The sequence below is a fragment of the Rhinolophus hipposideros genome (genome assembly GCF_964194185.1).
Source record: "Rhinolophus hipposideros genome assembly, chromosome: 19".
Lineage (NCBI taxonomy): Eukaryota > Metazoa > Chordata > Mammalia > Chiroptera > Rhinolophidae > Rhinolophus > Rhinolophus hipposideros.
Genome location: NC_138065.1, coordinates 413,110 through 430,784, shown reverse-complemented (window position 1 = coordinate 430,784; position 17,675 = coordinate 413,110). Strand labels below are relative to the sequence as shown.

The 17,675-nt window shown below is 50.5% G+C and overlaps 2 protein-coding genes across 4 annotated transcripts in view; both read left to right on the top strand.

Annotated features, from left to right (window-relative positions):
- Nucleotides 1-17,675, top strand: part of LOC308510680 (histone H1.3-like) — a gene marked incomplete at both ends in the record, with an annotated part of 269,863 nt that overhangs the window by 63,231 nt on the left and 188,957 nt on the right. The gene's annotated exons all lie outside the window — the stretch shown is intronic.
- Nucleotides 1,518-14,597, top strand: LOC308510669 (butyrophilin subfamily 2 member A2-like). Of its 3 annotated transcripts, none has more exons than XM_081080363.1 (9): nucleotides 1,518-1,779; nucleotides 6,728-7,027; nucleotides 7,360-7,544; nucleotides 8,121-8,468; nucleotides 8,793-9,074; nucleotides 10,744-10,968; nucleotides 11,384-11,404; nucleotides 11,502-11,528; nucleotides 13,015-14,597. In XM_081080363.1, the coding sequence occupies exons 3-9, from the start codon at nucleotides 7,472-7,474 to the stop codon at nucleotides 13,635-13,637; spliced, it is 1,599 nt and encodes a 532-aa protein (XP_080936489.1). In that variant the 5' UTR covers nucleotides 1,518-1,779; nucleotides 6,728-7,027; nucleotides 7,360-7,471; the 3' UTR covers nucleotides 13,638-14,597. The 3 variants fall into 3 exon arrangements, with proteins under 3 accessions (XP_080936489.1, XP_080936490.1, XP_080936488.1); XM_081080364.1 differs by lacking the exon at nucleotides 1,518-1,779 and having other exon boundaries at nucleotides 6,888-7,027; nucleotides 13,015-13,126; nucleotides 13,235-13,763; XM_081080362.1 differs by lacking the exons at nucleotides 1,518-1,779; nucleotides 6,728-7,027; nucleotides 7,360-7,544 and having other exon boundaries at nucleotides 10,744-10,914; nucleotides 13,015-13,763.

The window sequence follows — 17,675 nt, the reverse complement described above, 5'->3', positions numbered from 1 at the left end:
AACCCTATTCTCCCATACCTACTACTCTCATTAACTTTAGTCTTTATATCTCTTCCTTCCTTCGTGCATAGTTACGATATTAAATAAAAGAGCTCAGAGATTAGGTTTTCCAGAGGCGATGGTATCACAGCTGTGTTAAATCAAGAGGGGTCCTCGTAACAGACACTGAAAAGGAACTTCTGTGATCTGCGTTTAGCAAGAACACAGGACTGACCCAGCTTCTTCATGGGAAAAGGTGGAAAGACAAGTTTTTCAGGTAGAACGCCATGTGAAAATGAAGGCAGAGATAGGGCGATGCTTCTACAAGCCAAAACATGCCAAAGAATGCCAGCAAACCCCCAGAAGTCAGGGCGGACACTGGAACAGATCCCCACCCCAACCCCCGCCCCCTACACACACGCTGCCCTCAGAAGGAACCAACGCTGCTGAGACCTTGATCTCATATTTCCAGCCTCCAGAACTGAGCTGATAATTTTCTGTTGTTTAAGCCACCCAGCTTGTGGCACTTTGTGCAGTCCTGGGAAAGTCATGTAACCTGTACGATTTGACATAGGTGTGTGGTTTGTAGTGACATTATAGGGACAGTGTGGGGACAGAGTCCCAGAAAGCAGCTTCCAGGCTCTTGGGCTCAAGTGGAAAGGTGCTGGCTTGGGTAGTAGATGTCCATCAGCTGTGACCAGTTAGCCATTAGCCACTAGTGTAACTGCCGTGCCTACATTTGGTTGGCAGAGAAGCGGACAGTGATTGCACACATGTGGAGCCTGCTTCCTGTATCTCCAGCCCAGCCACCAGCGAGAATATAGTGGTATGAACCCCCTATCCATGACTCAGTTGGTGTTCCTTTTCGGCCTCACCATATCCCACGAGCAGCTGCCTGGAGCTGAGCTCGGCATTACAGACATGTATGCATTTCTCATTTTGCATCAGAAAATTCTTAGCTCTCTGCCTCATGCTCAAATGAGAGGGTTCTTGCAGTGTTAATATGCAGAAAAACAAGTATGTTAGCTTTCAACATAATTTTTTTAATGCATATCAAAAAGTACAATTTGAAGGTAAATGTTCAAGTCTCAAAATCCTTTCTTTTAGGTATAAAAGCAAAGCCCCACAGGACTTGGGGCATAATGTTTACACCACAAGACAATAATCAGAACAACACTTCTCAACCTGCAGGCCCTGGCCATTAATGGGTTATGAAATCAATATATTACGTAACGTCAAAAAAAATCAAATAGAACAGAATGGAACTATAAGTGCATACAGTATATATAAATTTGAACGTGTGTCCTGCGTTACAATATAAAATGTATGTCTTAATGCGGGTCACAGTAAAAAAGAAATTGAGATTACATTAAAGATGTGGAAACCTGGCGGGACACAGCGTTGTGTGCGTGTGGAGGTGGGGGCCTGAGGAGCCACCGCGGGGTGGAGGTGAGAGGTGGACACCGTTTCCCAGGCACACAACGTGCCGTGATGCGCGGTGGCCACTAGGAGGCAGAGAAGCCTAAAGGTTCGCCCCTGAGAAATCCGAGGAGGAAGAGGCAGTAGGAACCCCAAGGTCTGAGAGGAAGGGGGAAGACGAGGGGAGCATGTCTCTTGTAGCTGCTGGGCCCGAAGGAAGAGACCTGCGGAGCTGACCCGAACCCAACCTCCAGCCTAGGGTCCAACCTTTTCAGCCAAGCCCAGCGAGCCCACCCGTACCAGCTGCACTCCAGTCCCCCTGCAGACAGACGAAGGAGAACTAGGAGGCGTCAGATGCAATGTAACAGCAAGTGAGTCAAGGTAAATAATGATGGTGAATTCTCTGTGTCTCTAATTCTGTCTCTCTTCTTATTCAACCACTGGTTTGGGCACTGGCCTCTGTCACTAGCTTCATTCGTTCAGGGGTGCAAATGTGAAATAGATAAGGGCTTTACTGTGGATAGGGTTATATAGTCAGCAGGCCCAGGCATCAGAAACTGAGTATCAAGAGGAGACTAGATATCCTGAAGACAAACTTCTTGAATTCCACAGATTGGCCTCAGGTACAGTCTATTTTTGAAACACTCAGAAGCCGTGTTTAAAGGTGTGTGCTTCTTTCAGTGAGGGAATGAGCCTTTACAGGTGCTCTGACTGTCAGTTAGGCATTGCCTTCCCGGCAGCTGAGCAAGCTTTTCTGGCAGGTGCCTCTCTTTTGGCAAACAATAACACACAGAGAGAGGGGGAGAAGAAGAAGAAGAGACTGAATGCAGAAGAGATTGAATGCAACATTCATTTGTTCTTCCCAGTATAAATAATCATAAAGGGAGACTTGCTTTATTTGTGTGGTCTGAATAACTGCTTTCCCCATGGAGGCTGAGAAAACTGTCCACTCAACTTCAGGTTTTTTCCTTTTCATAAGACAGAGCCATCACCAGTAAGTAATTGTCCAGCCAGGGAACACATTTCCCAGCATCCCTTGGCATTGAGTGGCCATACACCAGTTCTCACCAATGGAGTATGGGTGAAAGTGAGGTGGTCACCTCTGGGCCAAAACCTTCAGGAGGTGGACACTCTCTTCCTTCCGAAATGAGCCTCTGGGGCCCCGAAGCTTATACAATTTTGGGTCCCTCTCTAAGGAAAATATATAGAATTATGCATATAGATGAAGAGCAGGCCCTTGGAAGCGGCAGTGTTTGCTCAATCTGCAGTGAGCTCCTCTCTCCAGGTTGTGAGGGGCTGCTGTGCCCCCCTACCTGGTCTCTGGGTCAGTCTCTTCTCCTGTGACCCAAGTGGGCCCTTTCTGTGACAAAGACAGAGAGTAGTCGTTTCATATCACTCAAGTCAAGATGCTAGAAAACCGGAAGTAGGGAATATTCTGTGGAGGAAGTACAGCTGAAAACTTGGGACAGGGAACAAGAAAATGAATTAGTCCTTTCGTGTTATCTCTTTTGGCAAATAAACTCTGCTGGGGCAGAAAAAGAACTACCTGTGGCCTGTGCTTTTGCCAAGGAACTTTGCACTGTTGTGTGACATCTCTATCTGGCTGGCACTTTCTCCCCTGCTCCCTTTGGCTGTGTGTGGTCATGACAGGCCCAAGTGGAAACAGATGCAGCCTCTGGCTGGTCTGAGCTGAGGACCTGCTCCTCAGGGTCAGTGTGGGTGGCTGAGGCAGAGCCCAGGGCCTGCTGCAGAAGCAGCTTCATGGAAGGGCAGGCGGTGACCCTGACATTGTGGCTCCCTAGCCCCATGACTTTGCAGACTCCGTTAAAGCACCTTAGCTTTGATTGCCTTCTGCAAAAGAATGAGGAGAAAAGGAGGGGAACTGGAGTAGATCAGAGATCTTATGAATTCTGAGAAGGCTCAGGTTCTAAAAGCCCAAATTGATGGGGTTAGTGGAGTTCCAGGTTCCTCTCCTGCCTTCTCAAGTATTTTGAATGTTCATAGGAAGGATCCTCTCCTGCCTTCTCAAGTATTTTGAATGTTCATAGGAAGGAGAGAGTTTTTCAGGCTTCCAGGATCAAGGAAGGCTTTCGTGGATAAGGTGACATTTGAAGACATGAGCAAATTAATTAGATAAATAATCAAATTAGTCACAGTCCTGGAAGGAAATGGGGCACAGTCCAGAAAGTCCATTGCAGGGAATTTTATGGAGGAACCATTTGCAAAGGGCAGGGAAAGGTTTATGGGACACCAACAAGGAATGGTGACATTCCCTGGGGTTACAGCAGAAACCACCACCAGTGGGTCTGAAGGAGCAAGAGGAGAGCATTTTCAAAGTAGATGAGACTTGTAACCATAGTAGAAGGTCCCAACAGAGCTGAGGCCTCTAAAGCAGGGAGGCAGCCAGTGTTACTTGGGCCCAGTAGGGAGCGACCTGGGGGGAAGATTCCTGGAGAGCTCCCTCTTCCACCCTTTGGGTCTTCTGCTGTTGCCTCCTCTTGGCAGCTCTCCCCCCCACCAACCCCAGCAGCAAAAGCTGCCAATACAATCCTTACATGTCAGCCTCTGAGGTCTGAGCAAACTGGAGAGGAACAGGGACCAGACTGGGGTGGAGGGAGGGGGAGAGGAGAGCAAATAAAGAATTACCAACCCAGGCACCTCTCCCTTCAAGGATTTGCAATTTGCTGGGATAGCCTGATGAATAACATAAAACTGGGTAAATTGGAGTAAGAGTTATTTGAGTGACAGCTCATACTTCCTGAGCATTGGGTATCAGGCACCAAAAGCTTCGCACACCCACCCTTGCTCCATCTTCTGAGCCCTCCTATGAAGTATCACTACGACACAACCCATTTAGAGGAGGAGGTTAGTGAGGTTAATATGGCCAAGGTGGTAACAGCCAGTGAACTATTGCAGCCAGACATGAACTCAGATGGAGAAGCCCAACGAACACGCTGTGCTCCTCGGTCAGGAGCACAGTCAGTGCCTGCAGCTGCGTCTGTCAACCTTAAATGCTGCCACCGTCCTGTTCAGATTCTGAAGGGAGTTTGCAGAGCACTTATCCCATCTAAAGTGTCCGAAGGGTATTAATAGTTGATGACTCATTGGACCTGTATCTTTCCTGAGCTTCATTTCAGCAGCTTTATCCATTCTACCTGCCACAATTAAAGCTCTCTTCTAAGAAGAAAGTTGCACATTCTCCGACTTCATCCCAGCAACAACTCCCCATCCCACTGTCCCCTACCTTTCGCAAATCCTTGGAGGACCAAAGATGAAAAAGTGCTTAGCAGATGCATCATGCATTGTGCTTTATTATTGATTGTGCTTTAATACAAAGTTGTTTTTCTCCAGCTTGTTTTCCACTCCCAGAACCCACAGCTCGTCACCTGCTTTCTCCCACCCACACACCTGAGGTGTGGCCAGCCAGCCTGCTCAGCTCAAGGATCTCATTCCAGGTGGCGTGAGCGCCCCATGGTGAGACTGGAGTGAGAATGACTGAAGCAGGTCTCCGTGCGCCAATCTCTACACTTGGCTTCTTTATCTGAAATCATCGATTTCTTACATCGTAGATGTTGGAGAAGGGATGCGCAGTCCAGCGTTCATCCCTGTCATGAAGTGTTCCAGCACTGGAGCAGCACAGAGACAGTTGTCCCAGCCAGACACCTCTGCATGCAGTCCAGGGGAGCCCTGCCAAAGGCCAGCCCCAACCCTTCCACCCCACCCTGCACCTCTGACAGTAACGCCTGTTTGAGGTGCTGGAGGCATTGCAGGGTCCTGACTAAACCCTGGACTCACCCAGAGTCTGAGTCACAAAGTGACCCAAAGCCCAAGTCAGTCAGAGGAGCAGAGAAATGTGAGCGTCTGAGCATGGACTGTAGATGGACATGAGGGTGTGAGCGTGGGGTCAACAGGCTCTACCCTTTTGTCTGTTGACCATCTGCATGTCCGCTCAAGAGAAAGATCGGTTCAGGGCTTCTGCCCATTTTTTTTTAATTGGAGTTTTTGTTCTGTTTGGTGTTAAGCTGTATGAGTTTTTTTTATAATTTTTGGATATTAACCCCCCTTATTGGATATATCATTTGCAAATATTTTCTCCCATTCAGTAGGTTGTCTTTTCGTTTTGTTGCTGGTTTCCTTTGCTCGGCAAAAATTTTTTAATTTGATATAATCTCATGTACTTATTTTTTCCTTTGTTGCTCTTGCCTGAGGAGACACAGCCAAAAAGATTTTGCTAACAGCAATGGCAAAAATTTCACTGCTTATGTTTTCTTCCTGGAGTTTTATAGTTTCAGGTATTACATTTAAGTCTTTTATCTATTTTGATAGATTTATTCTTGTATATGGTGTAAGAAAGTGATTCGATTTCATTTTTTTGCATGTATCAAGTTTTCACAGTACCACTTGTTAAAGAGACTATCTTTACCCCATTGTATTTCTTGACCTGCTTTGTTGTAATTTAATTGACCACATAAGCGAGAATTTATTGCTGGTCTCTCTATTCTATTCCATTGATCTATATGTCTGTTTTTATGCTAATACCATGGCCATGGGGGCCGTGGGCATCACAGTAGTGGCATAAAAGGCTAGTGTGCTAATTGCAGTTTTGAATTAAGTCAGAAGGGAACTGGAAGAAGCATTTAGGCACTTGTGGGAAATGTTCAGAATGTGCCTTGGGAAGATGATTCTAGAATAAATCTATACAACGTCCCGATTGGGGTCTGTGGGCAGGGAGGGGGCATCTTGTAGGTGTAGGAGGCGCTGCACTCAACCAGCACCCCCAGAGTCTTGGTTGACAGCCATCTTCCTGCAGGCCCTGGAGTGCCACCTGCCTGAAGGAAAGTGCTCTGGCCTCTCACGGCACTCTCATATCTGTCACACCGTGGTTTCTGAATGAATGACAGTCTCCAGAACAACTGCTGCAGCTGCCTAGCTGGCTTCATTCTCCACCGCCAACCCCTCCCTGCATCCCCCCTCCCATCTACCCTACCCCCACAAGCCCAGCAACTTAAATGAGATTCCCTGGTTTTGGGACAAGGGTTCCTTATGTTCCTTTCATCATCTGCCCACTCCAACCCACAACCTCTGCGCGTAGATACACACACACCCAGCACCACCACCACCCCCCACCCCCCACATCCCCCCCCCCCCACACACACACCCTCCTCGTGGTTAGCAGCGGCGCCAGCCACGATCCGCGGAGAATCCCGAGGCTTTGGAAAAAAATTCTTTCTGAAAAGAGAAAGAAACTAAAAGGGGTAGATAATCTCAAAAGGCTATTTATAGTTGCGTTTTTTTAAATGCTTCAACTGTTTCTGTGTTTTCTACCTAGCAACTGGTGAGGAGTAGGCTCAGGGATGCCATTGGCTGGTTGACCCAGCGCCGGCCAATCCTGGGCCCCGAACCATCCCTGGAAATCTTGGGACTCGGATCACAGAGAACGCTGGGTCCCCGGTCTGCAGCCGCGCACAGGCACTGATGCGAGAAGTGGGAAAGGTTTTTTCTCCGCTTTAGGGACGGTTTGCTCTCCCGTTGCGACTGTGCCCATGGGCGGGTTAGAGAGAGGGACAACCGGAAAATCGTCGTTTGAGCTTCCGTGGAGGGAGGAAGACGCAGAAGTTAATTCTGGCAGGTGGGAAGGGAGGGGGCGCTCCGCTCCCGGCGGGGCGGGGCGGGGGACGGAGCCCGGGTGGGAAAGGCGGGTGCTGGACGGGGGCTTCCTGGGGGGGCTGCACGCCTGGCGTCACCTGGGGTCGCACAGCCTGAGGCCGGTAGTAGAAAGAGAGGGGAGGGTGTGGAAGGATATCAGGTGACAACTGAAGAAACTCAACTCTGACTGAGAAGTGAGCCGAGCAGGGCGGATCGTTGTGTGTTGGCTTATTCCATGGAATGTTCAACGAGTCAGTCAGTCGGGAGAGGAAGGGGGTGTCCAGGACAGACGTGGGGCACTGATGGCACCAACAGGGTCACAGGGCGTCTACCGAGATCAGGACTGCGGCGCCACGACTCCCTGGCTGATTTTCCCGCGCCGACGGCCTGCGGTCCTGCGCCTCCTGGGTGACTCGTCCCTGGTGCTATGGAGCCCGTGGCTTCTCGGCCTGACCCCCTGCTCTTCTTCCCGCTCCTGGGCCTTTCTGCACTGGTCTCAGGTAGGAGAGCTTCTGTCGGCGCAGAAAAGGCCCTGCTTCCCTCCCTCTGCGCGCAGGCAGGATGGAGAGGGACCCCAGCGGCGCGCTCTCACTCTCATTCCACACGTGTTCACTGACTTCATACCAGCCGTGGGCAGAAATGCACACAACCCCAAATGATCAAAATACCATTTAAGCTTTCAATTCATGGAAAATACGTCAAGATAGTTCACACTTTTATGCTAAATGTTCACGTTTTGTATATGGATTTTATGTTTTCAGCACATGCATGTCAGTTGGGACTAGCTAGTGGTCACCACATCCGACAGTGCGAGTTTCTCCTCTGCCCGGGCTCTGGGCTGGACCGGGGGACAGGAGCAAACCTCTGTGGGGCGCTCATGTGCTTCCCAGCGTTTCCCCCCAACACCAGCAGCCTCAGCAGATTCCCTGCGAGAGACGTCTCACTGCCCCCAGCCGGCTACTGTCCCCAGAGCCCTCAGCCCAGGAAGCCTGTTTAACCCCCGGAATAGCCTCTTCCTTTCCTGCCTTAGATGTTGGCGGCTGGTTCCCGCCTGATTCTGCCCCTTTATTGAACAGCCCAGTTTTCCGTTGTGGGGCCAGCCAGTCCCATCCTGGTCATGGTGGGAGAAAACACCACGTTACGCTGCCACCTGGCACCTGAGAAAAGTGCGGAGGACATGGAGGTGCGGTGGTTCCGGTCTCAGTTCTCCCCGGCGGTGCTGGTGTACAAGGGCGGGCGAGAGAGGACAGAGGAGCAGATGGAAGAGTACCGCGGACGGACAACCTTTGTGAGCGAGGACATCAGCCGCGGGAGCGTGGCGCTCACCATACACAACGTCACGGCCCGCGACAACGGCGTGTACCGCTGTTACTTCCAGCAGGGCAGGTCCTACGACCAGGCCGTCATGCGCCTGATAGTGGCAGGTATGGTGCTGCGCTTTGCTTGGTTGCTTTTTCACAGAGTGGCTCTTGGGGCAAGTTTCTCTCCAGACCTCAGGCCCACTGCAGGCTGGCAGGATTTTGCCTAGAATCCCCTTTAAACAGGGAGGGCTGTTCCCTCTGGCCCAGGGTCCACTGAGAGGGTTTGCTCCGCCGAGCTGTGGCTATCGCGCTCTGAGAGGCATACGCTGAACTCAGCTGCAGCCTCGAGCAGGGAGAACATTAGTCCCCACAGGTTGGATCTCGAAGGGTCTTTGTCAGCAACGTGCCTTAGAATTAGACATTTTAGACATATTTCTCTGTTCCCAGGCCTGGGCTCCCAGCCACTCATTGAAATGAAGGGCTACGAGGATGGGGGCCTCCGGCTGGAGTGCACATCCGTGGGGTGGTACCCAGAGCCCCACGCAGTGTGGAGGGACCCTTATGGGGAGATCGTGCCAGCCCTGGAGGAGGCTTACACCGAGGACACGGACGGCCTCTTCATGGTCACCTTGGCCGTGATCGTCAGGGACTGCTCGGTGAGGAACATGACCTGTTCCGTCAACAACACGCTGCTCAGCCAGGAGAAGGACTCCGTGATTTTCATTCCAGGTCAGTCCCCTGCCCTCTGGGGACCCATCGCGGGGATGCAGGATCCTCAACTGACAGATTGCAACTGGAGCAAGGCATGCAAGGGTAGAAGGGTCCTGGGCCCTGAACAGCCCCAGGCTGCAGCTGAGCTGAGGCCTCTCCCCTTGTCACAAAGGACAATCTGAGAGTCTCAAAACACACGAGTAGGAGCTTCTTCTCTGTGGGTGAATATGAAAGTTTCCCTGCTGTTGTGGTTCTTATCCTGCAGCAAGTTTTAAACATTTAGAACAATCATAAAACATGGAGGGTGACATGGGCAGGTGGCTATCTACTCTAGTGGTGCTGTACCCTGAGGCCTCCCTGCCTGCCCATGCAACTTTCCAAGAGTTAGAGCTGAGGAAACTATCTACAGACATTCATAAATTTGTTCAACAAATACTTAGCAAGAAGCACAAATGTTCAAGGCACTGTTCTAGAAACCAAAGAGAAATCAATAAACAAAATACATGAAGATCCCTATTCTCGCGGGGCTCACATCTAGAACAGCAGAGAGTAATCAATAAAATAATTAACAGAAGGAGTGAAATACTTAGTTAAACTGTATTAGACCGGATGGTGATAAGTACTGTAGAGAAGTTAATGGTGGGAGGACTTAGGGAGGGCTAGGGAATTGTAATTATAAATACGATGACCAGGGATAGTTTCACTGAAAAGATGGCAATTGGGCAAGTGAGGAATGAGCATTTGAGGTCTGAGCAAGCCAGGTAGCAGGAACAGCATATGCAAAGGGCCTGAGGCAGGAGCATATCTGGCAATTAGTCTTTGGCTTTTAGTCTGAGTGAGACAGGAAACGTTGTGGGGTTTTGAGCAAAGCAATAGCATGATCTCACTTGGGCTGCCATGCTGAGGACAGACTGCACAGGATGTGAGCAGAAACAGAGAGGAGGGCATTGCAGTATTCCAGGCAAGAGTGATGGCAGCTTCTGTCAGGATGGTGGCTGTGCTGACACTGCAGAGCTCGTTAGCTTTTATCCATCCTGGTCCTTCCTACAGGGAGTCCAGGTGTTCATGCTTCTCTATTTCGTGAGCCCTGTCAAAGGACAAAACTAAGACAATTTAGTAACGAGTTTGACATTTTGTGTTCGATGGAAAACCATCCCTGGATTGGAGAAGTGCAGGGTCTCGCCAGCACTGGAGACTCTTCCTGAGGGATTTTGGGCAAGAGTGAGGGTTGTAGAGGCGGAAATGGGTTTGACTGGCAAGGAGGTCGGGGTCTCCTCCTGAGGCCAGCAGGTCCTGTTTCCCAGGGCAAGGATCCGGATTGGTGTTGTTAGGTTTCTTTCACAATATGGTTTCCCACACGTATGTGCAGGCTGACCTGGGTATAGATTTGTGACGTGGGCCACTGAGGTGGCCTCCATTCTGAGGGTGCCAATATATGAATTAACTTCATCAGCTCCCAGCCCTGGCCACCACTGGGGGAGCGGGGGCAGTGCAGAGCCAACGTCTGTTTTTTCATCTGGGGTCTCTGAGAGAGAAGCTGGTCTCTGAGACAGAGCAGGGACCTGAGGAAGCTCCTCAGGTGTGCATCATGAGGGGCACTCGCACCGGGGTTTAAGTTCAAGTTGGAAAGTTTCCAACTAAGTTCCCCTTTTCTCACTAAGTGGGACTTTTCTGGCCCTCTTTCCAGAACCCCTTATTCCCAGCACGTCTCCCTGGATGGTGGCCCTGGCTATCACCCTGCCTGTTCTGTTCCTCCTCTTCACTGGGGGAAGCATCTCTCTCATCAGGAAACTCTACAGAGAAAAAGAGATTCGGTCAATGGAAAAAGATCTTGAAAATAAAGAGAAAGAAATTGCACGTAAGGAACTGGGGAGAGAACGTGTGGAAAAAGAGAAAGAACGTCTAATAAAAGGTAAAAGAGCAGGAGGACAGTTCACTGTCATTCAAAGGACACAGCTCGGGCAGCTATGAGCCTGGGAAACAGGATGAAGAGACAGCAGCTAGGGCTTGGAGCTCTAGTGCCCTTGTCACAAACCCCTCAGAGCTCTCTTTCACCCACTCAGCAAATGTTGAATCCATTCACCTGACTACAGAGAGCACCATATTGTTGAACAAAAGCAAACCTAAATAGGTACTGGCAATATCCAGCCACCTGGTCATATATCATTTCTGATACCTGGATAATTCGCTGGGCGTGGGGGAAGGGGATGAACGGCAGGTTCATAGAAAGTGCTAGGCCTTCATTGTTTAATGCAGACTCAAATCCTCTAGTTCTTCTGTTGAGAACATTCATTTCTTTCTTTTCCTTTTTTTTCTTTTTTTTTCAGAGCAACTTCAAGAAGAATTGCGTAAGTTTAGCATTTCCCGACAACTCCATGCACACTTTGTATTCTGCTTGGTTACTATTGTCTGGTGAGGCTCACGTCTCTGTCTATCCCATTGCAGGATGGAGAAGAAGCCTCTTACATGCTGGTGAGCGCCTCTGACTTCCCTCAGATCCTGAACTTTCTCCCCACTAGCGAGTCAACAGGACACATGAGAGGAGATGAACAAGGGGGCCTAAGGCAGGCTGGGGGCAGCTCACTGGCAGCACCCCCCCACCCTGGTGGTGCAGGCTGGGGGGGTGGCAGTGGGTGGGGCCGGCTCACTGGCAGCATCCCCCGCCTCCTCCAGAGCAGGACGCTTGTGCTTCTGTCAGGGAATTCCTGTAGCTCTTAGTCAGTTCTTCACTTTCTTCCCACTGTCCTTTCTTTTGTAGTGTAATTTCACCCATGACTCCCAGAGGTTGACCACAAAGGTAGCCTCCCCAAAGGTTACGTTTTAGTAGTGGTTACCCTTTGGATCCTGGATTAATTTGAAAGAAAACGATATTGGCTTAGCTCTTTATAACCTGGGAGACGGTAGAGATGCTGCACAATTGAAGAGCCATGTGTGGGACAGGCAGTAAGCTTCCCCAAGCCTGTCTCAGGTAGACAGATAGGTGCCAGAAATGCCTTCCTGCCCCAAGAGAACATTGATACTGTGCCCAGCCTGTGTGGGGAGGGGGTTGGGATCACGGGAGAGCACAGAATCCAATTACGTATTTTCATGAGCATTTTGCATTTTATGATTGGTCACCTTCTGCTCAAAGGCACCAAAGAATCCAGGCCTTACTAGATGCCATGGTCCTTGGACCTTTCCTCTTTAGGTGAATTTCAAAATTGTCCCATCTGGCCAAACAGTGTGGGGAAAGGGGGAAATCACTTAAACGCAATAGAAGTTAGGTTGCCTTGGTAATAATAACTGTAGGTGGGAGAGGTCTGCAGAATGTCAGGGTCTCAAGCATTTCCTGTATCCAGAGAGGTCACAGCTGCAGACCTCAGGTTTTTAAAGCAAAACTGAGGCAGCAGGTTGGCTTTTGGGGACATTATCCTCCTTTTTTAGCCTTTGAAGGGTACCCTTGTTAGTCATTGAAGTCAGTTGTCACCTGGTTAAACTGGTGGGACACAAGAGGACCCATGAAAGGACCTTCCCTGCCCAGCATCTGAGCAGTGAGAAATAGGCCTTAACTGCTTCATGGGGCACAGGGAGGGAGCAGGGCCTCCGCTGGTTTAAGCCAAGTTGGAAAGTTTCCAACTAAGAAGGATCCCAGACCATATGCCTTGAATAGAAAAAGGGGACCATCTAAGCACATGGAGAGAAAGTGGGAGCCGGTGATTGCAGCTCATTCGCTAAACGTTCTCACTTCTTATAGCCCCAGCTGTCCTCTACCGGAGGCAACGCTGCCGGCACTCAGGCCAGAGAAGTGCAGCCTCAGTACTTCCCGGTCTGGGAGCTGCCTGGGGTCGGGGTCAAGGGGCCTTCGTGGAAAAGGCCGCCACTTGGGGGGGTCTCCCCCAGCTTTGGGGGTCCTCTCTGGGAACCAGGAATTGCACAACCTCCTGAAGCCCCAGGCCTAAACCTGAGACTTCCTCTGCAGCCGATGTGGTGCTGGACCCCGACACCGCCCACCCCGAGCTCTTCCTGGCAGAGAACTGCAGAAGCGTGCGGCGGGGCGCCTCCAGGCAGAGCTTGCCTGATAACCCTGAGAGGTTCGACTGCCGGCCGTGCGTCCTGGGCGGGGAGAGCTTCTCCTCGGGGAAGCACTACTGGGAGGTGGAGGTTGAAAACGTGATGGTCTGGTCCGTGGGGGTTTGTAGGGACAGTGTGGAGAGGAAGGGGGAGGCGCTGCTGATCCCGGAGAATGGCTTCTGGACCCTAGAGATGTTCGGAAACAAGTACCGCGTCTTATCCTCCCCTGCGAAGATCCTTCCGCTCAAGGAGCGCCTCCAGCGGGTGGGCGTCTTCCTGGACTACGAAGCTGGCGATATCACCTTCTATAACATGAGGGACAGGTCACACCTCTACACGTGTCCCCGTTCACTCTTCTCTGGGCCCCTGAGGCCCTTCTTCAGGCTGGGGTCTGATGACAGCCCCATCTTCATCTGCCCAGCGTTCACAGGGGCCCATGGGATTACAGTGCCCGAGGATGGCCTGGTTCTTTACAGGCCTGGGGCCCGCCGCCGCCACCAGCACCAATTGCTCGGCTTCAGAGCTAAGTAGAGAAGCCCTGGCCGTCTCCATCGGCGGGGCACAGCGCCCCCAGAGGAAAGCCGCCCTCCTGCCCTCTGGTCACAGAAGACCCCTCCAGAGGCCGCCTTGACACCCTCTTCCGGCCTCAGCACCATCTCTCCCTCTTGGGCTGTTGCTTCAGTAGCTCATTTGCTTGTAGCCATGGGGCAGGCTACACTATTTCAGGGGAAATAGTGCTGCCATATGGCTCCCAACCAACAAAAGAGTGTGAGAAAGCCACAGGCTGAAAACCTGCTGCTTTGACGTCAGGGTGTCACATTCAGCGTGGTGCTTGAGTTGACATCAGACACGGTGGATTTGGGTGAGGGCACCAGGTTCTGAAAGGAAGAAGGGAACCCTGGGGCCTTCTAAGGGGAGGGGGCACCACATTGGAGGTCAGTGACAGAGGGAGCAGAGAGCTGCGAGGGGCAGGGCTGTTGGGGTGGCTAAGCCTCACCGTGACAGCCAAGGGGGTCCCAGGATCTTATGGTCCATTTCCGCCTCACGCCTGAGTTTTCCAGCTCACACAGTAAGGTTCCCCAGACCTAGAACTGGGATGAAAGTGGAGGACACAGGTGGATCTGGCCGGCTCCGGTGCCCCTGCAATACACAAGGAGTCAGTACTCAGCGCCAGTGGCCTGAGCTGCAAGTCCCGGCTGCGCAGGTGAGCCGTGAACCCAGTCAGTCACAGGTCCAGCTCCGTGGGGACAGCAGCGGTGTCCAGTTTCGTGTCACGATGCCTTTATATACTTAAAAATTACTGAGGACCTGAAAGAGCTTCCGCTTATTTTGCTTAGATCTGCCAATATTTACTATATTGGATTGAAAGGCTTTAGAGATGTATTTATAATCTATATTTAAATGAAAGTTAGAAACTGATTACAGGGTAATATAAATAACATTTTGGGAAAAATAACTTGTTTGCAAAGCAAAATAAATGTTAGTGAAGTGTGTGGAATTGTTTGTTCTGCAAATACTATGTCTAGCTTGAGAGAAGACGGAATTCTCGTATCTATTGATGTAAGAACATCCAAACCTGTAGGGAGTTTTCATAAGAGTTTATTTGAGCCAAACTCACGACACTGCCCACCAGCAAGGTCTCAGATGCTCCCGGGAATGACTGTTTGGCAGTACCTTTTGTGCACTTGGAATTAGGGAAGGATGATTGCGGGAAGGTGGGAGAAAGCAAGGTGCAGGACAGTTAACAAGACCATGTGCTCCCTTGAGAGTGGTTCCCCGGGGCCTGAAACAGAGGATGGCTTCTGGTATTTCAAGGGTCTGTGAACCTTGATGTACAAGGACAGTGGACGGGGCTGCTTAAGGCCCAGATAACCTTTGACTAAAAAGTTATGAGCCTGGGGCCTGACGACCCACCATGACCTGCCCGTTAGGGGTTTGCGGTCCCCGGGAGGTCCCTGTCGGTCACTGAATAATTACACAGCCCCTCTTCCATTTAGAACAGCAACATCTTGAGAACCAAACAGAGCAAGATACAGAGGTAATGTCTAGTTTCATTTTCTGCGTGGGGAATTTAATTTTTTTAGAATGCCCTTCTTTTTCTGCCATTGAGGGACCCTTCTCATCAAAAACCTATTTCTGGGGACATGTCCTCATTTGTCCCATCTGTTGCTTCCCTGGGAGTCCTCACTTCCAAGACTTGTCCATTTCACCTGACTCAGCTCACCTGGTGAGAGCAACTTTTCCTTTATTTCTTGAAAACAAGGAGTGGCAATTATTTTACTTGCATCTGCCTTAGGTGGTGGACAACAGCTGGATCATAAAGAGGCTGTGTCTTCTGGAGGAGGACTCTGCCTTTCCAAACCAGTGACTATACAACTCAGCCAAAAGATACCTTAAGCAGCCACCCAGGGCAACCAGCAGCCTTTGTTCTCTAACCTCAGTCTTCCACCCGTTCCCACTTCTGAGGCCTCACTGCCCCACTTCAGTCTGTCCCACAAACCCCTACTTTTGCCAGGAGGGGATTAGGCATGGGAAATTGGGGTCACCCCCCCATCGTTCTGCCAACAAAGCCATAAAACCACTCTTCCTACAGAATGAAAAAAGCACAACTGTGTGCAGCTGGGTGGCTCTTCATTCTCTAGGTCTCTGAGCTCCTACCTCCCATGGGTTCAAAGCCTGAGGATACACAGAAGTGAAAACTGACAGTATCCTAGCGGTGAGGGCAAGAGAGATGGTGGGAAACTGTTCTCTGTTTTCCTTAGGAGACATACAGGTATCTTAGAATGTGACCATAAGGTTGTCTTAACCAATTTATCCTCCCCCAAGTAACTTGAAGGCATACTAATTTGTATGCCTGATAATTTGGAAAGGATTTGGTATGGGGGAAGGGGTGTAGGGGCCAGCGGCAGGGAGTGCAGGCGGCGGGTGGAAAAGGTCTTTGAGGATACTGGCAATTACTAGCAAGATGTCTCATTTCTTTGGAGAAAAAGAGATTCCTTCTGAATCTCTCACATTTACAACCTATTAGTCTCCCCTCCTCTCTCCTCCCCTCTCCTCTCTTCTCTTCGCCCCTTCCTCTTCTCCTGTTCACTGGTGATTCTCTCTCTCTCTCTCTCTCTCTCTTTCTCTCTCTCTCTCTCTCACACACACACACAGTTTCTTCTCGAAACTCAGCCAGTGAGGGGCTGGATTGTGAATAAGCCCTTCTGTGTCTCATTCCTCAGTGACAATTCTGAGTTGGGTGGCTCAGGGGGGTCCTCAGCAAGGTTGAGCCCCAGGTGTCCACACAGTAATCAGCTGTCATCACACTCTTTGTTGGCTCAGTCTCATTTCTTCACTTTCCCTCAGTGTTTGCTGGGATCACATCCCAGATAAATTACTTGCCTCCTTATTTGTCTCAGGGTCTGCTTTTGGTGGAACTCAAACTACGACAAGGTCTGATAAGCGAACAAGAGTGACAGCTATGACTGTCATGCAGGGCGTCAGGCGAGGTCTCTGGTCCCGCTCCCCACATAAGAACGCAGGACATGGTGAGGCCAAAAAGGAACACCCACGGAGCCATAGGTAGGGGAGTCATGCCACTATAGTCTCACTGGCGGCTGGGTTGGAGACACAGGAAGCAGGAGCCACACTATCTGCAACCTGCCATCCTCTTTTCTGCAATCTGCAATCCGCACTCCGCCGTGCTAACTGCAGTCCGCGCTTGCTAGTTGAACCACCATCTTCTTGCTAGCCCCCATTTTCTGCTGGCATAGCCACAGCAGTTATATTAGTGGCCAATGGCTCACTGGTTACAGCTGACGACCAACTAGCCACAGCTGATGGCCATCCAATCACAGTTGATGGCCATTTATTACCTGAGCCAGCACCTTTCTATGTGATGCCGAGAGCCTGGAAACTGCTCTCTGGGGCTCTGTCCCCACAATAACAAAAGGAAAACAAGGTGAATTCATGACCTGCTCCTAAAGTTTCTAAACTCTGTGTTCTGGAACCAGTCCTCCAGAGGGTGACTGTAACCCTGCTTGGAGTGTCACCTGCCCCACCAGGTGACAGGGACAAGCTGCCATGGGGTAGATTCTGGGGAGAATGCAGAGTGGTCCAGACAATGCTGGTCCCACCCTGCATCCTCCCCTCTCTCCCTTGCTCAATCCAACCTCACTTTATTGGCTTTTCTACAGTATGTTCCCTGTCTGCTCCTCTTGTTTATTCTAGGAACTCTCCATTTCAAAAGCGTTTCCAGGAATATGACTCAGAGAATTCGCCACTCCCAGGGCCCTCAGCCTCGTCTCCCTAGGCCATATGTCACCTCCCTCCACCTGTGCGAATGCAAACTCTGTGGGGCTACGGTGCACATACATTAACACAGGTGGTAAATAGGGGGATTATGTCAGTATTACAGCGAATGATTATGTCAGGGTCAACTATCATCTGTCATGTCTGATTATTCCCAGAGTGCCAACAACCTGTGCCTCCAGGAAAGAGCAGCTGACCACAAAACTCACTAGCAAGCCACAGACTGCTGTGCTACCCACGCCACTCACCCAGCCCTTTGCCTTAGCTCGGTCTAGC